This window comes from Phaenicophaeus curvirostris, chromosome 20 (assembly GCF_032191515.1).
Source record: "Phaenicophaeus curvirostris isolate KB17595 chromosome 20, BPBGC_Pcur_1.0, whole genome shotgun sequence".
In the NCBI taxonomy this organism is placed as follows: Eukaryota; Metazoa; Chordata; class Aves; order Cuculiformes; family Cuculidae; genus Phaenicophaeus; species Phaenicophaeus curvirostris.
This window is the reverse complement of record NC_091411.1, coordinates 969,318-991,975: the sequence shown is the minus strand read 5'-3', so window position 1 is coordinate 991,975 and position 22,658 is coordinate 969,318. Positions and strand designations below refer to the sequence as shown.

Genomic DNA, 22,658 nt, shown 5'->3' with positions numbered 1-22,658 from the left:
CTCCTTGGTGCAAGTGGCTCTCCTAAAGCTCTTGCTGATGTTAAGCTGCATTTGTGGCTGTCACAAAGCTCATACCGCCAAGAGAATCAAGCTACTTAGCACTGCTGCTGCACTGGGTACCCCAGCCCTGCACAGCCTGTGCCAGAAGGACCACGTCTCCTGATACCCAACCTTTGGGGTGGTTCCTCCACCACTTGTTAAAATCCCAGGTAGAAAAATAGCACAAGGACAGACTGACTAGTCCCTGCAGTTCCCAGCACCCCGTACCAGCTTGGTTTCTGGCATCCTTATGGGAAGCTGCTCATCAGTCTCCTGCCTTGCAGCTCAGGAGCTGTCTGGTAATTGCCATCCAGATTTATTCCTGACCAATTTATGCTCATTTGTTCCTTTGCCAGCACGGCTGTTCAAATCCTGCTCCCCGCTCCTGGCCCTGTGCAGACACAGCTCCCAGCTCTGCTTTTGTCCTGCTGGACAGGCTGTCCCCGCGCTGTGCTAGCAGCCGTCCTTGGCACCGGCACCGGCTCCCCTTGGAGTTTATCTTTCCGTGGCCATGCCGGTCCCAATGAGGTCACGCCAGGCTGGTACCTAATGATTCCTGTACAATGCATCTCCTGTGGTGGAGCTGGCCTTTTCCACCGCTGTATCCCGCTGGAGACTTGCAGCCGGCAGCTGGCTCAGTGCTGCACCAGGGCTGCCTCATTCCCCATGATTATAGCAAGGAGTGCAGTGATCCTGCCCTTTGAGGGGCTCAGCCTCACCCCATTCCTGTAGGACTCAGTCCAGAGGAGGCCACGGAGATGATCCGAGGGCTGGAGCACCTCTCATGTGAGGACAGGCTGAGAGGGTTGGGGTTGTTCAGCCTGGGGAAGAGAAGGCTTCAAGGAGACCTTACAGCAAACTTCCAGTACCTGAAAGGGGCTACGAGAAAGCTGGAGAGGGGCTGTTCACAAAGGCCTGTGGTGATAGGACTAGGGGCAATGGGTTGGCTGTCCCATCCCTCGAGGTGTTCAGGGCCAGGTCGGATGGGGCTTTGAGCAGCCTGGTCCAATGGGGGTTGAAACTGGATGATCTCTAAGTTCCCACCCAACCCTAACCATTCTATGATCACTCTGCTGTTGTTCCCATAAGCCTGTAACAAGATTTCCCTGGCTTGCCAAGACCCAGGTGGGAGTTTGTTCCTTCCCTCCAGCACTGAACATGGAGAGGGTATTGAAGCCCATTTTACCAGGGCACGAATGAATGTGGGAACTTGCAGTTGCTCTTCAGAAGGCCTGGGCTGTGAGTGGCCGTGGGCTCCCAGAGGTGCTGTGGGGCCAGACAAACCTGCAGAGCTGCAGGGAGGGCAGCGAGGGGCCGGGAGCTGGGCTAGGGGCTGTACCCAATCGGTACTGCCTGCAACATCCCTGCTGGAAGGGTCCTGCTTCTTGGAGAGACCCTAGTGCTTTCCTGTGCTTCTGGGATGCCCCTGAGCTCAGAAATGGGTGATTCTGGGGAAATCCCGCAGTAGGATGGGCTTAGGCACTGATCATTGTAACCTAGCAACAGTCTCAATCATGGCATAATATAATTAATCCAGTGTTGGCTCACTCTGCTGCTTAAAGATACCAGGGCAAGTGGCCGAGCCTTTTTAACTCGTGAGTTTGCGTCCAGGAGCAGCCTCCAGCCTCTCCAGCATGTCACACGTGTTCCTGGCCCGAGGATGGCTCACAGTGAGTATCCAGGCTGCGTCTTTCAACCACTGCAGGGAAGTTGCTGAGCAAAGGGATTAAGCCCCTGGCACCTTGCGAGCCGTCCTGAGCGAGCCTGGCAGTGCTGCGGGCTTGGGGAGACCTTGGCCAGAAGAGCCATAAGTCCAGGCACGGAGCAGAGTGGGAAACGGGGCAGTGTTACAGGTTAAAGCAGGAGGTGGTGTCTGTGTGCTCATGTCTCTGCTCGGAGCTGCGTAAGGGATCGTGCATGGGGCGGCGAGGCAGCCGGTGAGCCCCTAGAACTCCTGTTAGCTCCAAATTGTCAGTGAGCCCCTAGAACTCCTTTTGGCAGGAGCAAGGAGGAGAAGCAGTGCTGTGGTGTGGCTTTCTGTCACCACAGACATGAGATGAGGGGAGCAGGGGGTCGTGTCTCCGAGGGGCAGGGGACACCTGAGACATGCCGGTCTCCCCTCTTGAGCATCTCTCCCTGCTCCAGGACAGCATTTGTCAGTGTGGGGAGTTCTGCCTCGCCTCAGGTTTGGTCTGGGTGGGAGACGCAGATGGAGACTCTGCTGGCGTCTGCAGACTGGCTGCGGGAAGGAGCCAGCAGGCTGGGAAACGAGCAGGCTTTTTCTCCCGAGCTGGTAGGAGAAACACCCCTTCTTGTGCCATCAGCTGTGAACGGCTCCCTGGAAGGGTGCGAGGTGACGGGCTCCTACTCTGGCCTCGCTGCCTCCAGCACTGCCCGGTGTTGGAGCCATCAGCCCAGCTGCGGGGAGCTCACAGCCTTGAGGGATTGTGGGCAACTGATCATAGAGTCATAGAATCACCAGGTTGGAAAGGACCCCCAGGACCATCGAGTCCAACCATTCCCATCAATCACTAACCCGTGTCCCTCAGCGCCTCGTCCACCCGTCCCTTAAACCCCTCCAGGGAAGGTGACTCAACCCCCTCCCTGGGCAGCCTCTGCCACTGCCCAATGACCCTTGCAGTGAAGAATTTTTTCCTGACCTTAAGCCTGAACCTCCCCTGGTGGAGCTTGAGGCCATTCCCTCTCGTCCTGTCCCCTGTCACTTGGGAGAAGAGCCCAGCTCCCTTCTCTCCACACCTCCCTTCAGGTAGTTGTAGAGAGCAATGAGGTCTCCCCTCAGCCTCCTCTTCTCCAGGATAAACAACTGGAACAGCTGGAAGGAGGGGAGAGCCCCCCTGCCCCCAGCCCAGGTGCTGCACTGATAACTCCGGTGCTCCTTGCTCAGGGAAAATGAGAGTAGCACCCAACAGGAGCTGCAGGGCGCAGCGAGGGGTGAGCGAGCAGGCAGGCAGGGCAGCAGCGAGCATCCCATCGCATCCCACCCCAGCTCTGCCTCACTCCCAGCTGTGGGATCCCCACGTTGCCTTGGAAACGGGGGATTTCACGGTTGCTTGCAGCGGTGCTGCCTGCGTTAGGGAGGAAAGATCTTCTTGCCCACACCAGCCACTACCCTGCCACCCCCCCGATCCTGTCTGTGCTGCTCCCCTCCTCATCCCTTCCCCACAGGCAGAGGATGGGGCGTGAAGGCTGCCAGGCTCTGGTTCTGGGCCACCTCGATGCCTCCCCGCAGGCCCAGCAGCCCCTGCTCCCCATGGGGCTGCAGAGCTTGCCCTGGCTACTCATGCCGTGAGGATGGCAACTGGAGGATGATGAGCCTGGGGCAAGGGGAAGGTATCAAATGCTAATCCCTGCTGTGAATTCAGCAGTGTGGGGGCAGAGCAGGGCATTGCACAGCATCCCCCGCACCTTCCCGGTTCCATCCGTATCGCACACGGCTCCTGGACGGGCTCTGCCCTGGAGCACAGCGAGGCGCTGGGCGCCCGTCACCCCTGTTTCCCATAGAGTGTCACTCCCCATTCTAGGGCGCCCCACGCCATCCGCCCAGTGCTGGAACCCTGACCCTGCTAAACGCAGCTCTGGTGGCCGCAGCGCCCATGGGAGCCACCCCTGGTGCACTGAGCTGGGGGCTGGCGGCCCCTGACCCTTTCCCCGGCATCCCAGGCTGTGGCTGGCACGGCAGCGCCTGCATCGCCTCTTGATGCTCGGCACAGCATCCTGACCCGCTCCTAAAGCCGGCACCCCGGGGTCCCGCAGACCTTTCTGCCCTGTTCAGGAAGCCGAGCGAGACCCACAAACCACCTCCTCGCTCGCCCCAACAGAGCCGCTGGTGCTCGACTCAAGCTGTGCCCCAGCCCCGCTCCTCCCCAGCCATCACCTGCGGGTGCAATCGCCCTGGCACGGGCTCCACTCGCGGGTGGCCCCGAGGACGAGCTGGTGGCTGCCCCTGTCACGCTGTCACTTCCCATCGCGGCCCCCGTGCTGAGCTGCCCAGAGGCTGCTGGCCTCCCGCTCAACGCGCTGCCACCCAGCCCTTTGCCCACAGAACCGCGTGTGTGCCCTGAGCCGCTCTCGGGATCTGCCACCCCACAAACCCTCCGTCCCGGCCAGCCCTGAGCACCCACGGAGCAGGATGAGCCTCCGATATCCTCTGGGGGTGCAAGGGTGGCTCGGCCCCCGTCTCCACAGGCGTTTCGCGACCTGCTGGCTGCTTGGCATCTGCCAGAATGTTGTGTCTCTCTGAGCAGTCGCAGAGCGTGAGCAGCACCGTCCCAGCTGCTGAGAGGAGACCTCATTGCTCTCTCCAACTCCCTGAAAGGAGGTTGTGGAGAGGAGGGAGCTGGGCTCTTCTCCCAAGTGACAGGGGACAGGACAAGAGGGAATGGCCTCAAGCTCCACCAGGGGAGGTTTAAGCTGGACATCAGGAAAATATTTTTCACAGAAAAATATTTTCACAGTCATTGGGCAGTGGCAGAGGCTGCCCAGGGAGGGGGTTGAATCACCTTCCCTGGAGGGGTTTAAGGGACAGGTGGATGAGGTGCTGAGGGACATGGTTTAGTGATTGATGGGAATGGTTGGACTCGATGGTCCTGGAGGTCCTTCCCAACCTAGTGATTCTGTGATTCTATGATGTGCTCTCTGTGTGGCCCTGGTCCTCGGGGAGGCCTGGTGAGATGCTCCCCACCAACCTTGCAGGCTCTGTAGATCCAACGTGAGACCCACATCCCTCCAAGCCGGAGTCAGTCCTGCTTTGGCTCTGGCCAGGTGACCCCCAGTGTGACCCATGGGCAAGTCATTCCTCCGTGCCTCAGTTTCCCTCTTGGCCAGAGCATGGCAGAGCCAAGTCTGTCACACACAGCTGTGGTGCTGGGGTTACGCTGCGTGATGCACGAACTGAGTGCTCAGCCTGTGCTGCTCACCCCATCCTCCCCGGCAGAGCCAGGGCCTGCCGCAGCACCTTGGGAATGGCACTCAGGGAGTGATCAGGGTGAACGGCTATGGCCACCAGCGCCTGCATGACACGGGGGGGCTGCCCAACAGCTGCTGGCAGGGTCTGCGGCAGGAGCGTGCAGCCAGTGGGGAAACCGAGGCATGGGAACACCAGTGGGGAAACTGAGGCACGAGGATGCAGCACACGTCATAGCTTGGCTCCCCACTGGGCTCGAGGAAGACAGAGCACCAAGCAGGAACCCTGACAGAAGAGGGGGTTTGCCCCACTCTGGCCCAGCCTGGCCACTCCTGGCCCTGACGGCAAGTGCAGCGGGTCAGCCTGGCCACGACGGCCAGTGTGGCACAGCCCGCGGCTCCAGCCTCCCCCACAAGCTGCCCCTGGCTCCAGGAGGAGGTGTCCACAGCCCCACCAGCCTCAGCTCGTGCCACGGCGCTGCCGTCTCCGGTGATGCAGAGCGGTGCCCACGGCCCAGTTGGATCCCTCAGTGCTCTCCAGCCTAAAATAGCAGCCGGGCAGGGGGAGCAGATGGTGCCACCGCCTCTCGCTGCAGGACTTGGGGACCACTGTCCAGCCTGCTTGTCCCCTGCCCCAGGGAAGCCGAGGCAGCACGGAGCTCGGGATGGGTGACCTCGGTCTGCGTCACCCAGGGCCATGGCCGCAGGGACAGCGGTTGCCACCGCATGGGACGTCCTCAGGGCAGGCTTCACGGTGCCCACCTGGCAGTGGCCTCCTCCATCCTGGAGCGTCCCCCGTGCGTCCCTGCAGGATTCCAGCTCCCGAATCTCTGGGGTGACTGTGCCCTCAGGGGATGCTGAACCCCTGCGTGTGCCAGGGACCACATCGCGCACCTCAGCGATGTCCAGCTCGGAGCGGGGCGGCTGGCACAGGGCTGGCAGCAGGCGGGGAGCAGATGGAGGGCACAGCGGGGGCCGTGGGGGCAGGAAACCGGGGGCAGCAGGAGCGGCCGAACCGGCAGCACAAGCGCTGCATCCTGCCGGGAGGAAAATGGAAGCTCTGGGGGACAGTGGAGAGGGAGGCGAGATAACCCAGCTCCCCCACCACCCTCCTGTCCTGCTCATCATAGAATCACAGAATCACCAGGTTGGAAAAGACCCACTGGATCATCGAGTCCAACCATTCCCATCAATCACAAAACCATGTCCTTCAGCACCTCGTCCACCTGTCCCTTAAACACCTCCGGGGAAGGCGACTCAACCACCTCCCTGGGCAGCCTCTGCCACCGCCCAATGACCCTTGCAGTGAAGAATTTTTTCCTGACCTTAAGCCTGAACCTCCCCTGGTGGAGCTTGAGGCCATTCCCTCTTGTCCTGTCCCCTGTCACTTGGGAGAAGAGCCCAGCTCCCTCCTCTCCACAACCTCCTTTCAGGTAGTTGTAGAGAGCAATGAGGTCTCCCCTCAGCCTCCTCTTCTCCAGGCTAAACACCCCCCAGCTCTCTCAGCCGCTCCTCATAAGGCCTGTTCTCCAGCCCCCTCACCAGCTTCGTTGCTCTTCTCTGGACTCGCTCCAGAGCCTCAACATCCTTCTTGTGGTGAGGGGCCCAGAACTGAACACAGGATTCGAGGAGCGGTCTCACCAGTGCCGAGTCCAGAGGGAGAAGAACCTCCCTGGACCTGCTGGCCACGACCCGTTTCTGATCCAAGCCAAGATGCCATTGGCCTTCTTGCCCATCAGTGCAATGAGTTGTTGGGGCTCAGCCCAGCCCAGGCTGGGTTTGTGCCACTGGCCCCGGCGAGCTCGGCTGTGCCCTGGCGAGGCGAAGCGCATCGTTCCGGGCTGCTTTTCTGCAGGAGTCACTTCAGCACCAGCGCCCTGCGGGCCCCAGCGCCCGCTGCCCGGTGCAGGCACTGACACCGAGGGCTGACGCCCCCAGTGCTGCGGCGAAGGGGCTTGAAATCAAGCAAATCCTGGTGTGCGGTGCCCTGCAGAGCTCAAACCTCAGAGCCCCGTGATCCTCTGTGCCAGCTAGGGTCTCGCTGGGGCACCTGGCATGCGCCAAGACCCTCGGCCACCCCAGCAGGAGGGAGGAGGGGAAGCCAAGCTGGGCTCAGTGTGGGTTTGGATGCCGGGAGCCGCCGGATGCCGATGCTGCCCATCTCGGCACGGTGTCGCTGGGCATCCCCCCCCACGGCTCCAGCCCTGGTGCCTTGGGAAAACGAGGCCACGCCGTGCAGGAGCTTAACAGGGATTGCACTGCCCGGTTGGCCATGGGCAGGCAGGGCCACGGTGATGGGCCAAGGTCAGGGGGGACGCGGTGCCAGCGCTGGGGGACGGGGGGGCTCCGGGTGCCGCTCTGGAGGGTGCGGACACCGGGGATGCTGGCACTGGGGTCTGGTGGCTCTAGAGACTGGGAGGTGCTGGCACTGGGGGGGGGCAAGGGATGATGACACTGGGGACTGGCAGCAATGGGGTTGTTGACAGGGAGGGCTGCCAGCACTGGGGGGCTGGTTGCACGGGGAGGGGGCTGCTGGTACTGGGAGTGCTGGCACTGGGGCTGCTGACATTGAGGGTGCCGGCACTGGGGGGTGGTGGCACTGGGGCTGAACACTGAGGCTGGTGGCGCTGGGGCTGGGGGCACTGGGGGGCTGGTGGCACTGGAGGAGCTGAACACTGAGGCTGGTGGCACTGGGGTTGCAGTCACTGGGGGGCTGGTGACACTGGGGCAGGTGGCACTGAGGGGGCTGGTGGCACTGGGGGAGCTGAACACTGGGGCTGGTGGCATTGGGGTTCCTGTCACTGGTGCGGGTGCCTGCTGGAAGCCAGGCTTTCGGTGCACGAGGTGGGTCTGAACCCCCATTTCCTCGCCGGGACAGCCCGGGGCCTTGTCCGGGGTTACCGGGATCCCCGGGGGGGGCGGGGGGACCCCGAGGGGGGCGTTAGCTGGACCGGGAGGGCAGGGACCCGGGGAGATGCTGATGCTGATGCTGATGCTGGTGTGGGGGGTTTGGGGAGCAAGGACCGGGGGAGATGCTGATGCTGATGTGGGGGATTTGGGGAGCAGGGACCGGGGGAGATGCCGATGCCGGGGGCGGGGGGGGCGGTGCTGGGGGCGGCTCCCGGCCCCCCCGGTAACTCCGCCCGCCGTATTTATGGGAAAACAGGCGGCGGAGCCGGGCGGGCGCGGGGGGGCGGGTCGGATCGGGTCTGATCGCATTGGATCGGGTCGGATCGGTTCCGGTCAGCCCCAGCCCAGCCCGGCGCGGGGGATGCGGCGGCGCCGCGGAGCAGGTAAGGGGGGGCTCGGGCTGTGGGGCTGCCGGGGGGACCGGCCATCCCACCCCATCCCATCCTATCCCATCCCATCCAACCCCATCCCCCCCCATCCCCGCACGCCCCTCTCGAGCCCCCATCTCATCCCCCCGTGATCCACATCCCCATCCCAACCTGCTCCCTCCGTTCCCTCCCCCCACGCCTCCCCATCGCTCCCTTCTCATCCCTCCGCCTTCCCCATCGCATCCCGACCCACCCTGCTATTCCCCTCATCCGATCCCCCGTGCACCCCTCCCTGAGCCCCCGTCTCACACACCCCCCAATCTCACATCCCCCTGCCATCACCCCAAGACCTTCCCATCCCACCCCATCTCGTCCCATCTCCTGAGACCCTCTGGACCATCGCATCCACCTAATCTCCTTCCATTCCCCCTTATCCCACCCTCCCAGGCCTCCCCCGAGCTCCCATCCCGTCCCCCGATGTTCCACAGCCCCATTCCAGCCCCCTGAGAGCCTCCTGGGCCATCCCATCCTAATCCATCCCATCGCATCCCACCCTGCCCATGCTCCCCTCACCCCATCCCTCCAGGCCATCTGCATCCCTTGCCCCGGCGTTGAGTCATGCCAGCCCATCACACCCCATCCCCCGTGTACCCCATCCTATCCCCATCCTATCCCCATCCTATCCCCATCCCATCCCCATGCCCATCCCATCCCATCCCATCCCCATCCCCATCCCTATCCCTATCCTATCCCCATCCTCCTCCAATCCCTTCTCCATCCCCATCTCCATCCCCATCCCTATCCCATCCCCCTCCCATCCATCCCATCCCATCCCCATCCTGTCCCCATCTAGTCCCATCCCCATCCCAATCCCTTCTCCATCCCCATCCCCATCCCAATCCCATCCCATCCCCATCTCATCCCACCCCCCCCGCAGTGCCCATCTCTCCCCATTTCCCAGTGATGCCCAGTGGGCCTCATCTCTCCTGGTGCCTCCCGGTGCCTCCCGGTGTCGGCACTGGTGCCGTGAGGTTGGGGAGCTGGGGCCACCGCCCTGGGGTCAGCAGCAGCGCCCCGGTGGGTCGGGGTGTCCCTGGCACCCCGTGATGCTGGCACCTCCCCAGCCCAATGGGTCCCTCCAGGGATCTGGGGGGCACAGGGATGGATGGAGCAGGGCTGGGGGGCACAGGGGTGTGGGGCAGGGCTGAAGGGCACAGAGACGCATGGAGCAGGGCTGGGGAGGCAGGGATGGATAGAGGAGGGCTGGGGGACACAGGGGTGTAGGGCAGGGCTGAGGGGCAAAGGGATGCATGGAGCAGGGCTGGGGGGTACAGGGGTGTGGGGCAAGGCTGGGGGGTACCGGGGTGTGGGGCAGGGCTGGGGGGTACAGGGGTTGTGGAGGGGCAGTGTGATGCGGGGGTGATAAAGCAGGGGCACGAGGGGCTGTGTGTGCATTGGGGGGTGCCCTGAGGGGGGCTGGGGTATAGGTTATCCACGTGAGCCGGGCAAGGACCGCGGGGCAGGGTGCTCCCCCAGTGCAGGCAGTGCCCGGGCACGGAGCCCCACGCAGCCTCACGGCCTCCTGGCACCCATGCAGGGCGCACAGGCCCACGTGCAGCGTGGGCTGGCGATGCCCTGAGCGCGGGCACCGCACCGGCGGCAGCACCGTGGCGTCGCCGCAGCGCACGTGAGGCGCTGCCCTGGCCGGGTTTCCAGATGCGGGTGCTGCGCGCTGGCAGCGAGCGCGGCACAGCGGGAGCCCCCTGCCTGCTCAGCCTGCTGTGTGCTGGTGCGGCGGCAGCTGCACTGCACGCGTGAGCAGTGCTGGCGGCACGGCCGCTGCGGTGCCCCCGGCAGCGAGCTGCATCCCCGCTCCGTGGGGCACGCAGGCAGGGTGCACGGCAGTGCCCGGGCTGGGTGCCGGTGTGCCATGCTGGCAGCGTGCTCCATGCAGCACAGGCAGGCAGCACCCTTGCAGTGTTCGCAGGCCACACGGTGCATGGGCAGGCTGTGGGGCAGTGTCCTGGCAGCGTGCTCCATCCAGTGCCCTGGCAGCGTGGGCAGGGTGAGGGGCAGCACATCCCGTGCGGAGCAGGCAGGCAGTACCCTCGCCAGAGGCTCGGAGCCGGCAGCAGGGAGGGCAGCGGTGCTGCAGCGCCACGCAGCGTGCTGTGCCCTGGCAGGCGCTGCAAAGCCCCACGTGCCGCATGCAGGCAGTGACCCAGATCCTGGCAGCCCAGGGTCACTCCCGGCACCTGCAGGAGCAGCGTGGGGTGCCGGGGGGTGAGAGCAGCCCCTGGCCACAGGCAGAGCCCCATGGGCAGCAGCAGGTGCAGAGCTGCGTGCCGGCTGGGGTGGAGTGTGGGGATGGAGCTGTGGGGTGGCACAGAGCATCTCACTGGGATCTGAACAGGCTGGACCGCTGGGCTGAGACCAATGGGCTGAGGTTTAACAAGGCCAAATGCCGGGTGCTGCACTTGGGGCACAACAACCCTGAGCAGCTACAGGCTAGGAGAAGTCTGGCTGGAAACTGCCTGGAGGAGAGGGACCTGGGGGTGTTGGTTGACAGCGACTGAACATGAGCCAGCTGTGGCCCAGGTGGCCAAGAAGGCCAATGGCATCTTGGCTTGGATCAGAAACGGCGTGGCCAGCAGGTCCAGGGAGGTTCTTCTCCCTCTGGACTCGGCACTGGTGAGAGCGCTCCTCGAATTCTGTGTTCAGTTCTGGGCCCCTCCCCACAAGAAGGATGTTGAGGCTCTGGAGCGAGTCCAGAGAAGAGCAACGAAGCTGGTGAGGGGGCTGGAGAACAGGCCTTATGAGGAACGGCTGAGAGAGCTGGGGGTGTTTAGCCTGGAGAAGAGGAGGCTGAGGGGAGACCTCATTGCTCTCTCCAACTACCTGAAAGGACGTTGTGGAGAGGAGGGAGCTGGGCTCTTCTCCCAAGTGGCAGGGGACAGGACAAGAGGGAATGGCCTCAAGCTCCACCAGGGGAGGTTCAGGCTTAAGGTCAGGAAAAAATTCTTCACTGCAAGGGTCATTGGGCACTGGCAGAGGCTGCCCAGGGAGGGGGTTGAGTCACCTTCCCTGGAGGTGTTTAAGGGACAGGTGGATGAGGTGCTGAGGGGCATGGGTTAGTGATTGATGGGAATGGTTGGACTCAATGATCTGGTAGGTCTTTTCCAACCTGGTGATTCTATGATTCTATGAACACCGCAGGCTTGCTGGAGGGGAGTGCCTGTGCCAGGGACAGGCTGGGCAGCTGTGACTGTGTGTCCTGCCCAGCCCCAGGGCCATGGGAGAACCCACCTGGGGTGGGGACGTGTCCCCAGGGCCATGCACCCCAGGGTTGGCTCGCGCGCAGGGAGCCCTGAACGCACTGCCAGCCGGTGGCTGCTCAGCCAAGGTGACACCACGCAGAGACCCTGCGCAGGGAGCCCAGCGCCCTCCAAGAGCAGGGCAGAGCTGGGGGATGCTGTGGGGCACCCGCTGCCCACCAGCCCGGGTAGAGGGGATGTGAAATCCTCTCCTGGTGCAGAAAACTCAGTGCTGGGGATAGGTGACATGTGGGATCACGGTGGCACTGGTGGCTGGTGGGGCTGCCCCAGCTCTCCGCCTGGGATGGGCAGACAGTGCCCACAGGTTTGTGGGTGCTCTGTTCTCCCTGCGGAGCCACAAAGCCACCGCCGGCCCCCGCAGCCCCCACGCACCCCCGCGGTCCTCGCAGAGGTGGAATAATTCAGGGAAACCATGGCAACCCTGGGCGGCACTGGGGATGCCAGCACTGCGCTGTCCCCGGGTCCCCCCACCACCTCGGCCTCAAGCAGCTCTGCAGGCGTCAAGGCACGGCTGGGGGGATGATGCAGTGCCCGCATCCCCAGGGATGCGCACAGTGGCCTTGTCGAGTTATGGTTTTGCTTGGCTCAGCAGGGCTCTCGGGGTGCTCAATGTCCCCTCCAGGGCATCCCCTGGCCCTGGCAGCTGCCCCTCTGCCCTTCCAGTGGCACTCCAGGACCCTCATGAGCCTCTTTTATTTCACAGTGCTGGGATGGAGCCACCGCGGGGCCCTCGGCCAGCTCAGCACACCCAGCAGCTCAGTCCTGCTGCCGCCGGACCAGGTAGGACCCTGGGCTGCGGTTCCCTGCCACCCACTGCCCTGGCGCCATGGGGATGGGCTTCCCAGTGCCGCTGGCAGCACTGCTGCGGCACGTGGGGCTGCCTTCCCGGAGCCAGCAGTGGGGCTGATGCTGAGCCACCGCTACAGGAGCAAACCTGCTCCCAGAGACACCAGGACCCCCCGTCTCCTCTTGGCATCCAGCTCTCCCCAGCCCACCCCAGAGACAGACAAGCCAACCCCAACGGCTCCACCGCAGCTCCGGCATCACCTCGCCCCGGCTTTGGGGTGAGACAGGGCTTTATCTAAGTAACAAGGGGATCCCAACTCCCCTCTCCCTATCTCTGCTTCTTGCCAAATAAAGTCTGTTCCTTTTCTCCCAGAAACACCTTCCCTGTGGTCCTCTGCTGCTCTTCAACTGCAAATGCCCTTCGATGGCCTTTGCCACGTGCCTTTAGTGTTTAGCCTGGAGAAGAAGAGGCTGAGGGGAGACCTCATTGCTCTCTACAACTACCTGAAAGGAGGTTGTGGAGAGGAGGGAGCTGGGTTCTTCTCCCAAGTGACAGGACAGGACGAGAGGGAATGGCCTCAAGCTCCGCCAGGGGAGGTTCAGGCTGGACATCAAGAAAAAACATTTCACGGAAAGGGTCATTGGGCACTGGGAGAGGCTGCCCAGGGAGGGGGTTGAGTCACCTTCCCTGGAGGGGTTTAAGGGATGAGTGGACAAGGTGCTGAGGGACATGGTTTAGTGATTGATGGGAATGGTTGGACTCAATGATCCTGGGGGTCTTTTCCAACCTAGTGATTCTATGATTCTGTGATTCTGTGATTCTCTGAGTGTAAAAGCTGGCCGGGTATCCTTACCACGGACAAAGCCAGTTGTCTGCCCGCTCAGTACCGATGGCAGCCAGCTCTTGATGGGCTGTTGGTGAAGATCAGTGCCACAACACACCAGATCCTGCAGATAAACCACCGTATCTCCTCCCTGGTCACTCCAGGGGCTTGTGCTGATGTGCCCTATTGTCACACAGCTGTGTCACACGTGTGGCTGCTCTGCTCACCCCAGCCACTGGTGCAGCAGCATCCTGGGGCGGGGGGGGTGCCCAGTGCTGGTGCGTGGTGGGTGCCAGACCCCGTGTCCCATGGGAGCTGCAGCTGCCATCCCACTCACTCTCCAGCCCAGGAGACGTTGCTCGGGATGCAGGAGAGGACAAAGCCAGTGGGCGCTGACCCAGCACAGCTCTCCTGTTCTCTGGTTATTGTGGAGGGAGGATGCTGGTCTGTCCTGCTCAGACTGGTGGGAAGCGACGGAGGAGTCACTGCTGGCTCATGGGGTTGGGGTGCCCGCCACAGCACCCCTCTGCCAGCCGCCTGTGCCACCCGTGCCAGGCTGGAGGAGCCCCAGGGAGCCACGCGGCACCAGCAACCGGGGCTGTTGGCACCCACAGGAGTGTTCGTGCAGCCACCGTGGGGAGGGAGTACAGCTCATGCCTCCCTACCCCAAGCCCCAGAGCCAGCTCGCGGTCCCCATCCAGGGTGATGCTGGTGCTGGGCACCGTGTGTGCCGGGACATGGGCACGGGTGGTCCCAGGAGACCCCACAGCCACTTGGGTGCTCACAGCGAGGGGTCAGGCACACGTTCCCCATCTGCTATGGAAAAGCAGCCCCTTCAGAGCTGCCAGTTCCTGTGATGCTGCAAGAGGCTCCCCGTGTCCTGCACCCCAGCCAGGGGCCCAGCAGGCAGTGACTCCCTCACCCTGTGGTGAGCTGTCCCCCTCCGCGGCTGCCCCGCTGTGCCCATGGGTGCCCTGCCACCTGCTCCATTATTTGCACCCTGGATTTGGAGCCTTTTTCCAGTCGGGATCCAACACTTAACAGCAACAGCGAGGGCTGGGACGCCCCTGTACCCTCATTTCTGAAGAGGCGGCCAAACCCCCACCCTGATCCAGGAGCTGTGGGGATTTATCCAATGCTGCCATGGCTCCCCAGGGTCCCCGCTGGGATTTAGGCCCCTCGTCTGTTCTCTTCCAGGGCCGGCTGCCTTCCTCTGAGGCCGTCTGAAGGGGAGCTGGCAGGAGAAGAGTGGCTTTTAAGATGACACGAACAGACCCACCTGACATCCTGGTGTCTACGGTGTACCAAGACATAAAGGTGGCCACCGCAGCCCCCGGGGATTCCATTGTCTGCCAGCCCCTGGCACGATGTGACGCACCCATGTCCTCATCCCTGCCTCGCGAGCCGCAGCCCTTCAACAAGCGCCATTGCAGGAGCTTTGACTTCCTTGAGTCTCTGGACGAGCAGCTGGGCACCCCTGTGGCCATGGAGCGCCCCTGCCCACACCCCGGCACCCCCGAGCCCGCGCTGGGGCTGCCAGGCAGGCGGGCGCCCCCGAAGCCAGAGCCCTCTGCCTGCAGAGCCCCCGCGCCAAGGAGCGAGCCGAAGCGACGTGCCCGCTCCAAGAGCGCACCGCGGGTCAAGCCAACCTTCACCCCGGTGCCCATCACCGTGGCGGCGTCACCGCCATCGGCTCGGCGCGGGCGGGAGGTGCTGCGGGTGGCGCGGGAGCCCTCGCGCCCCGAGCCCTCGCCGCGCCGCGAGAGCCAGGTTCCGCTGCGGGCGCTGGCGAACGAGGTGCACCCCATCAAGCTGCAGCCGCAGCGCAGCAGCGTCAGCCGCATCTCCCCGCTCTGCATGGGCAGCAACTGCTACGAGGAGGGGCCAGGCGCCAAGGCAGGTGCCAGCCCCCACGTCAAGTGCCGGGTGGACATCAAGCCGGACGAGGCAGTGCTGGTGCACGCGGCACGCAGCCTGCGGGCAGCACAGAACCGGCAGGAACCGCCACGCTGGCCTCGCGCGCCGGGCGCTGCCCGCAACCTGGCAGTGCCAGGGAGCAGGCAGGCATCCATGTCCCGCACGCCCACCCCCAGCGACTCCTACAGCGGAGACCCCCCGCTCCTGCCCTACCCAGGAGAGTACTACGAGGCCGACCCGCGGGCACTGGCGTACCAGACAGTGCCGGTCCCGGCCTCGCGGGACTTTAGGGAGTACCCCGAGAGGGGCTGCATGACCTTCTCGGCCCCTGGCGTCCCTGCCAAGTTCTTCTACGCGGAGGAGCCGGTGCGGTGCCCCAGCCCTGCCATGCCACTCCGCAGCTCCGGCTACGCCAGCTACCCCTACCCTGCTCGCCACAGCATCCCCCAGCACTTTTACACCGAGGACCCGGCCAAAGCCGCCGTGCACACGGTGCCGCCCCGGACATTGTACGTGGAGGAGCCACGGGGCTACCCGGTGCAGGAGGCGCCCACCCGCGCCTTCTATGGGGATGAGCCCCACTTTTACGCCCCCCGCAGCACCCCCGTCAAAACCCTCTATGCCGAGGACACCCGGACGTACCCAGCCCTTGGCTCCTCCGCCCGCGTGTTTTATGCCGAGGACTATGGGAAGTACCGGGAGCGGGAGATGCTTTCGCGGACGTGCCCCCCGCCTCGCAGCACACAGCCCTTGCACTTCGGCGACTGGTACTGCCCCGAGCGGAGCGCGCTGCCCTACCAGACCTTGCAGGTGTCGCGCTTCACCCCGCAGCCGGCTGGGCGCGAGGCCATGCTCTCCTCCTGGCACGGCGGCTATGCCGTAACGCCGCCACGGCTGGGCCGGGAGAGCCAGCACTACTCCAAATCATGGGATAACATCCTGGCTCCGGCGGCGCGCAGGGAAGAGGTCCTGCAGCACGGACGCAGCTACGAGAACCTGCTCGCCCAGGAGCACCACCGTGCCTTATCCCCGGAGGAGCGCCGGCAGCCGGTGGTCATCAACCTGTCAAGCTCACCCAAGCGCTACGCCGCCCTGTCCCTCTCGGAGAGCTCCATCCTGGAGAGGGTGCACGCCGACGGTGGCCGCGGACCCCTGGGTCGCTCCTGGTATGTCACACCAGAGATCACCATCACCGACAACGACATCCGCGCCGACGGGCTCGGCAGGAGCGAGAGGCGCTCGGCCAGCTGGGATGTGCTGGATGGGGAGCGGGAGCGTGGTCCCTACGCTGTGCCCTGCGCCCCGCAACCTGTTCCCAGGGAGGGCGGCTCAGGGCGCCAGCGCAGCCTGGAGCAGTTGGATGAACTCATCACCGACCTCGTCATCGACTACAAGCCAGCACCGGGACACCGCGCTGGGGACAGGGACAGCCTCGCCGAGCAGCTAAAGCAGCTCCTGAGCAGCGGCACCCCGGGCCCTCCCCGGAGAGGGGAGAGCAGGAGGGTCCCCACCAGCGTGCCAGAGGGACCCCGTCCCACGAAGGAGCAGCCGGGTCCCAGCTCCCGCGCCGGCGCCCCACGTCCTCCACCCGCCCCGCTGTCCGTCAGCCCCTTCGAGAAGTCGCCGGAGAACTGCTCGCCAGACCTGAGCGCAGAGGAGGACGACATGATGATGTGCTCCAATGCCAAGTGCCGCCGGACGGAGACCATGTTCAACGCCTGCCTCTACTTCAAGTCGTGCCACAGCTGCTACACCTACTACTGCTCCCGGCACTGCCGCCGCGAGGACTGGGACACGCACAAGGAGAGCTGCGTCTATGGGCGCGTGGGCAGCGTCTGCCGCCACGTCCTGCAGTTCTGCCGGGAGAACGTTGAGGTGCACAAAGCCTTCTCACGCATCGCCAAGGTGGGCTACCTCTCCCGCGGCCGCGGCGTCCTCTTCCTGGGCTTCCCCAATGCTGGCTCGGCTGAGAACTTCCTCCAGTTTGGGCTGGAGAGCCTGCTGATGTCCCCTACTTACCTGTCCCTGCGGGAGCTAGACAGCTACTCGGACAACCTGGGGGAGTACGCCCGGGAGCTGCGGGAGACAGGCAACCAGTACGACCCCAACGAATGTTTCCTCCTGAATGTAACCGTGGCTGTCACCCAAAAAGTGCCGGAGAGGCCGTCACCAAAGACACAGGTGCCGACGGTCAGGAAATACGCCAAGGTGGCCTTAGCCTCCTCCAGCCCCGAGAAGAAGATCCTGAAGAAGGAGCGGGACATGGAGACGTTGATCCTGACGCCGCCACCCGGCACAGCAGACATCGACAAGGAGGGGGAGGAGGGCCGCAAGGCGCGGGAGGTCTGCTTCATCAACATCCAGCGGGAGCTGCGCATCCGCGGCGTCTTCCTGCGGCACGAGTTCCCCGCGGTCTATGAACAGCTCTGCGAGTTCGTGGAAAGCAACAAGCGCTTCACCCCCACCACCATCTACCCCATCGACAAGAGGACGGGCAAACAGTTCATGTGCATGATCATGGCAGCCTCCGAGCCCCGCACCCTCGACTGGGTGGCCAGCCCCAACCTCCTGGACGATATCATGTGAAGGCGCGGTGGGGACCCCCCGGGCCACCCCGTCATTGTAGATAGATTTTGTCCTGTCGGTGCGGTGGGATGGAGAATCCCCTCTTGCATGCAGCGCCGAGGGGAGAGGCCGTGATGGGCTGTGGGTGGCCGGCGCTGGCTGGGCCGGGAGGTCCGTGGGGTGACGGGAATGCGGGCCAAGTGGCCGGGAACCCCCTGCAGACGCCGCGGGGCTCGGCCAGGGCAGGGCACCCCGGGCACCCCGTGTCCTCCACACCTGTCCAGGTGCCCCAGCCCTGCCCGGCCGTGCCCCCGGGGAGCCCCAGGGCATCACCGGAGCCCTGCCCGGCCCCACGGGGACCCAGCATGGTTGGAGTGGGGGAGCTGGGCTGCCCCTGGGCCCACAGCGGCCCAAGCCTGTCACCATAACGGCTCCGGGGCACTGCAGGGTGGCTCTCGGGCTCCCAGCCCTGTGGGGCACCTGGACTTGGGCTGGGGGTGTTTAGCCTGGAGGAGGCTGAGGGGAGACCTCATTGCTCTCTACAACTCCCTGAAAGGAGATTGTGGAGAGGAGGGAGCTGGGTTCCTCTCCCAAGTGACAGGGGACAGGACGAGAGGGAATGGCCTCAAGCTCCGCCAGGGGAGGGTCAGGCTGGACTTCAAGAAAAAATATTTCACGGGAAGGGTCCATTGGGCACTGGCAGAGGCTGCCCAGGGAGGGGGTTGAGTCACCTTCCCTGGAGGGGTTTAAGGGACGGGTGGATGAGGTGCTGAGGGACATGGTTTAGTGATTGATGGGAATGGTTGGACTCAATGACCCGGTGGGTCTCTTCCAACCTGGTGATTCTATGATTCTATGTCACAGTGGGGCGGGGCCCGGGGAGGGCGGCGGCGGCCCCGGTGCCCCTGGGGAGCGCGCGGGGAGCGGGGCAGCTGCGGCCCGGGGGGTGGCGGGGAACGGCAGCAGCCCCGGAACCACCGCAGCGCCGCCCGCCGCGCCCCCCGGCGCGGAGCCGCTGGGGCACAGGCTCCGCCCGGCCAGTGGGCGTGGCCGGGGGCGCTGATTGGCCGCTGAGGCGAAGCGAGCGGGGCTACGCGGCGGGGAGCGGGCGCTGATTGGCCTCTCGTGGTGAAGGGGGCGGGGCCTCATGAGCGGGCGCTGATTGTATGGCGGTGCTGAAGGGGCGGGGCCTCAGCGGCGGGAAATGATTGGCCGGTGGCGCCGAAGGGGCGTGGTTTAAGAGCGCGCTGAGGGGCGGGGCCTGCAAGCGGGCGCTGGTTGGCTGTTAGTACTAAGGAGCGGGACGTTATGTTCTGGCGCCGAGTGGTTGTTGTTGACTAATGGGCGGGGCTTCCGTCAATTGGGGGCGCTGATTGGTCGTAGGCGCCCGGTGGGCGGGGGCTTCCGGCGGTGGGCGGAAGCGGATTGGCCGGCGGGCCGGAAGCGGCGGCGGGGCGGGCGGGCGCGATGGCGGCGGCGGAGGCGCTGGAGGGGGTGGCGGACGTGGAGATCGACGGTGACGGCGTCTTCAAGTACGTGCTGGTGCGCGTGCGCGCGGCCGGCGGGCCCGCGAAGGACGTCGTGCGCGGCCACGGCTGGGCCGAGTACCACGGTGAGGGGCGCGGGCCGGGGATGCGGCCGGGGACCAGGGGCGGCCCCGGCCACCGAGGGGACCCGCAGCCCCCGGCCCCGAGGCGGTGCGGGGGGCCCCGGTGGCCGCCGCCCCACGGGTACCTCCCCCCGCAGCCGATCTGTACGAGCGGACGGCGGAGGAGCTGGCGCGGCAGGGCCTGGGCTGCGAGTGCCTGGGGGGCGGCCGCCTCGCCCACCGCCCCGAGGAGCGGAGGATCCATGTCTATGGGTACTCGGTGGTAAGCAGGGCGGGGGACGGGGACCCTCCCGTGGCGGCGCGAGGGCACCGGGGCCCCTGCTCGCGGCTGAACCGGGAGTGGAGGGGCGAGCTGGAGGGCAGCGGTGCTGCTGGGGCCGTGCCCGCGTCCCCTGCGTGTCCCGAGCAAGGAATCCGGGCTTTGAGCTCGCAGCGGGTGGGGCTGGATGGGTGTTGAGGTCCCTTCCGACCGTTCCATGGCTGTGGTTCCCATCACCAGGCTGGCACCGCATTCTTGCAGCTGGAACCGGGCTGAGCTGCTGCCGTGGAAGGACTGGAGCAAACCCATCTTTCTTAGGCATGGGCTCAGCCGTGGCTTCCGCTGCCGGCACCTCTGGTTACACTGAGCAACCCCAGGGTTTTGCCAACCACTCCTGTGGATGAAAAGCACCTCAGGTCTACTTGGGGACCCTCTCCTCTTATAGGGCTTTGGGCGAGCGGACCACTCCGTGACTACAGAGAAGTTAAAAGCTGAGTATCCGGACTACGAGATCACCTGGGCGGACGAAGGTTACTGATTTGCTCCAGCTGGGCAGCGGCAGCAGTGCCAGCCTGGAGCTGGCACAGCCCAAACCAGCGTCAGGGCAGTGGCAGCAGGCTCCCCGACTGCGCTCAGCAGCACTCTGGGCTCTCCTGGTTTTTGTTTGTGTTGAACGTGCCCATTGTTCACCGCCACCGGGCTTCCCGTGTGCTGTGAGTGCTCCCCACCTCCCCAGAACAGCACAGCAAAGCCTCGGTGGGGCCGGTGGGCGCTCTGCCCTGGTCTCCCTGGCAGCAAGGGGCTTTGTCCCACGTCTGTATGTGAGAATTAAACACATTGGCGAGCAGAGGCTGCTTGTGTGGTGATGCATTCGTGGCTACCCTGGTCTGGATTGTCCCCCCTTATAGCAGGAATGACCTCCCGGGTTTTCAGCCGCTCCTGAGGGGCCTGACCCCTGAGCTGGCAGAGTCTGGGGTGGAGACAGCAGAAAGTGCATCAAGGGTCACCTTGGGAGGGGCTGAGGCAAGTGAGGAGACAGCGATGGGACCCAGTGCCTGGCAGAGGGAAGACTGGGGTGGTCCCATTGGAGGAACCACCGTCATCTCTTGCTGCAGGGGAGCTGAGGTGGTTGAGTCGCCTTCTCTGGAGGTGTTTAAAAGACGGGTGGATGAGGTGCTCAGGGGCGTGGTTTAGTGATTGCTGGGAATGGTTGGACTCGATGATCCAGTGCGTACTTTCCAGCCTAGTGATTCTATGATTCTATGGTTCAGAGCTGCCTAGAAACACATTGGGATGAATATTCCTGTTCCCACCTCGACAAGTGGTCACACCTTGAGGTAGAGCATCCACCTTGACTTCAGCCCTCTGAACAGCCAGGGTTACCTTCTGCCCCTCAGTCCTTCCCAGGGCGACTCCACTTGCGCCTCCACCTGCAAGGTCTGGTAAGGCAGACTGGGAAAAGCCACTGGAGCCTTTGGTGACAGGAGAGCTTGAGGGAGAGACGCCGAGGTTGTGCTGGCCAGATGGGTTGCTGGATCGCCGTCCCATACAGGACTGAGGCTGGAGCCTCACCTTCCCTGGTTCCAGACCCCTTTCCCTTGCTGGGCTGTGGTCCTGGCTCCCGCATCCCTCTTGCTGTCAGGAATGCTGGCTGCCTAGAGCAGAAGATGGTTCCTCTGTTCTTGGAGCACCGCAGGGTTAGTAGGACCTGCTAAAGCTCAGCCCCTGCACCCAGTGTCCTGCTCCAAACTTGCAGGGTAGATCCTAATGGACGAAGATGAACTTCCTGGGCTGAGCTGGGGGTGCAGAGCCCGCTGGGCAGCTGGAGCAGTGTCTCCTACATGGGACAGCACCCAAAACCACCTCCAGCCTCATAAGATGGTGGAGCAGGACAAAAGCTGGAGTCTAAGCCCAGGTATGCCGAACACACATGAGGTTGCACTGGGTCTCTAGAGGAACAGCTCTGCTGTGCCTAGACCTTCCCTCCTGCAAGTCGTTGACCACTTCCCTGCGCCAGGATGGATGTTGCCCAGCAGTTGTGTGTGGGGGGGGTCTCATTCCCCAGCACGGCAGCTGGGACGTGCCAGACCCTGGGTGGATGGGGCCAAGTGCCTTGCGTTGCTTGCATGAAACGCAGCTTCTCTTGGAGTCTCCACATCACAGAGCTTGGAGGCTCCTCGGAGCTGGTCTGGTCCCTGCCCCGGCAGGGTGCTCAGCATTGTGGCCAGGTGGGTTTTGGGCGTCTCCATGGATGGAGACCTCGCAGCAGCCTGGGCAACCTGTTCTGATTCTGATGACCCCCAGTACGATCTCTCAGTTCATCTAGTCCGACCGTCAGCCCAACCCCACTGTGCTGACTAAACCATGAACCCAAGTGCCACAGCCACGTGCTTTTTGAACACCTCCAGGGCTGAAGACTCCACCACTGCCCTGGGCAGCTTCACCATTCTTTCCGTAAAGACATTTTTCCCAATATCCAGTCTAAACCTCACCCGGCATGACCTGAGGACGTTTCCTCTCATCCTATCTCTTGTCACTTGGGAGCAGAGCCCAGCACCCACCTCACCACAACCTCCTTTCCAGGAGCTGCAGAGCGCAATGAGATCTCTCCTCAGCCTTCTCCAGACTAAACAACTCCAGGGCCCTCAGCTGCTCCTAGAACCCCTGGGCTCCAGACTCCTCCCCAGCTCTATTCCATTCTTCGGATGCGCTCCAGCTCCTCAATGTCTTTCTTATAGTGAGGGACCCAAAACTGAGATGCGGCCTCACCAGCGCTGAGTGCAGGGGGACGATCCCTTCCCTGCTCCTGCTGGCCACCACATGGCTGATCCAAGCCAGGATGCTGTTGGCCTTCTTGTCCACCTGGGCCACTGCTGGCTCGTGTTCAGCTGCTGTGGACCAGCACCCCAAGGACCTTTTCCACCAGTCAGTTTTCGCATCCTAAGAGGCGTTTCATGTTCTTGCTTTGTTCTCATTGCCTCCTGTCACTTGCTGCACAGAGGCTGCCTCCTTCCTTCCACTCCCTCCTGTCATGTCCCTGTGCCTTCTCTTCTCCAGTCTGAGCAGCTCCAGTTCTCTCAGCCTCACGTGGGAAGTCCAGTCCCTCTGTCACGGTCATAGCCC

The 22,658-nt window shown here is 63.9% G+C and overlaps 2 protein-coding genes across 3 annotated transcripts; both read left to right on the top strand.

Moving 5' to 3' along the window:
• Nucleotides 1-1,509: 1,509 nt before the first annotated feature.
• Nucleotides 1,510-17,712, top strand: AJM1 (apical junction component 1 homolog). Of its 2 annotated transcripts, none has more exons than XM_069873159.1 (3): nucleotides 1,510-1,709; nucleotides 12,279-12,355; nucleotides 14,383-17,712. In XM_069873159.1, exon 3 carries the CDS (start codon nucleotides 14,446-14,448, stop codon nucleotides 17,686-17,688), a length of 3,243 nt encoding a protein of 1,080 aa, XP_069729260.1. In that variant the 5' UTR covers nucleotides 1,510-1,709; nucleotides 12,279-12,355; nucleotides 14,383-14,445; the 3' UTR covers nucleotides 17,689-17,712. The 2 variants fall into 2 exon arrangements, with proteins under 2 accessions (XP_069729260.1, XP_069729258.1); XM_069873157.1 differs by lacking the exon at nucleotides 1,510-1,709 and adding an exon at nucleotides 8,204-8,255.
• A 1,406-nt stretch (nucleotides 17,713-19,118) lies between these two features.
• On the top strand, nucleotides 19,119-20,385 carry PHPT1 (phosphohistidine phosphatase 1). The gene is made up of 3 exons (XM_069873208.1): nucleotides 19,119-19,279; nucleotides 19,414-19,538; nucleotides 19,981-20,385. The coding sequence occupies exons 1-3, from the start codon at nucleotides 19,135-19,137 to the stop codon at nucleotides 20,071-20,073; spliced, it is 363 nt and encodes a 120-aa protein (XP_069729309.1). The 5' UTR covers nucleotides 19,119-19,134; the 3' UTR covers nucleotides 20,074-20,385.
• Nucleotides 20,386-22,658: the final 2,273 nt, after the last annotated feature.

Bases quoted from the DNA above. Each gene is read 5' to 3' on its own strand.
- AJM1 (XM_069873159.1), top strand. From the start codon at position 14,446: ATGACACGAACAGACCCACCTGACATCCTGGTGTCTACGGTGTACCAA.
- PHPT1 (XM_069873208.1), top strand. From the start codon at position 19,135: ATGGCGGCGGCGGAGGCGCTGGAGGGGGTGGCGGACGTGGAGATCGAC. The intron at 19,280-19,413 runs GTGAGGGGCGCG...CTCCCCCCGCAG, and splicing joins CGGCTGGGCCGAGTACCACG to CCGATCTGTACGAGCGGACG. The intron at 19,539-19,980 runs GTAAGCAGGGCG...CTCCTCTTATAG, and splicing joins ATGTCTATGGGTACTCGGTG to GGCTTTGGGCGAGCGGACCA.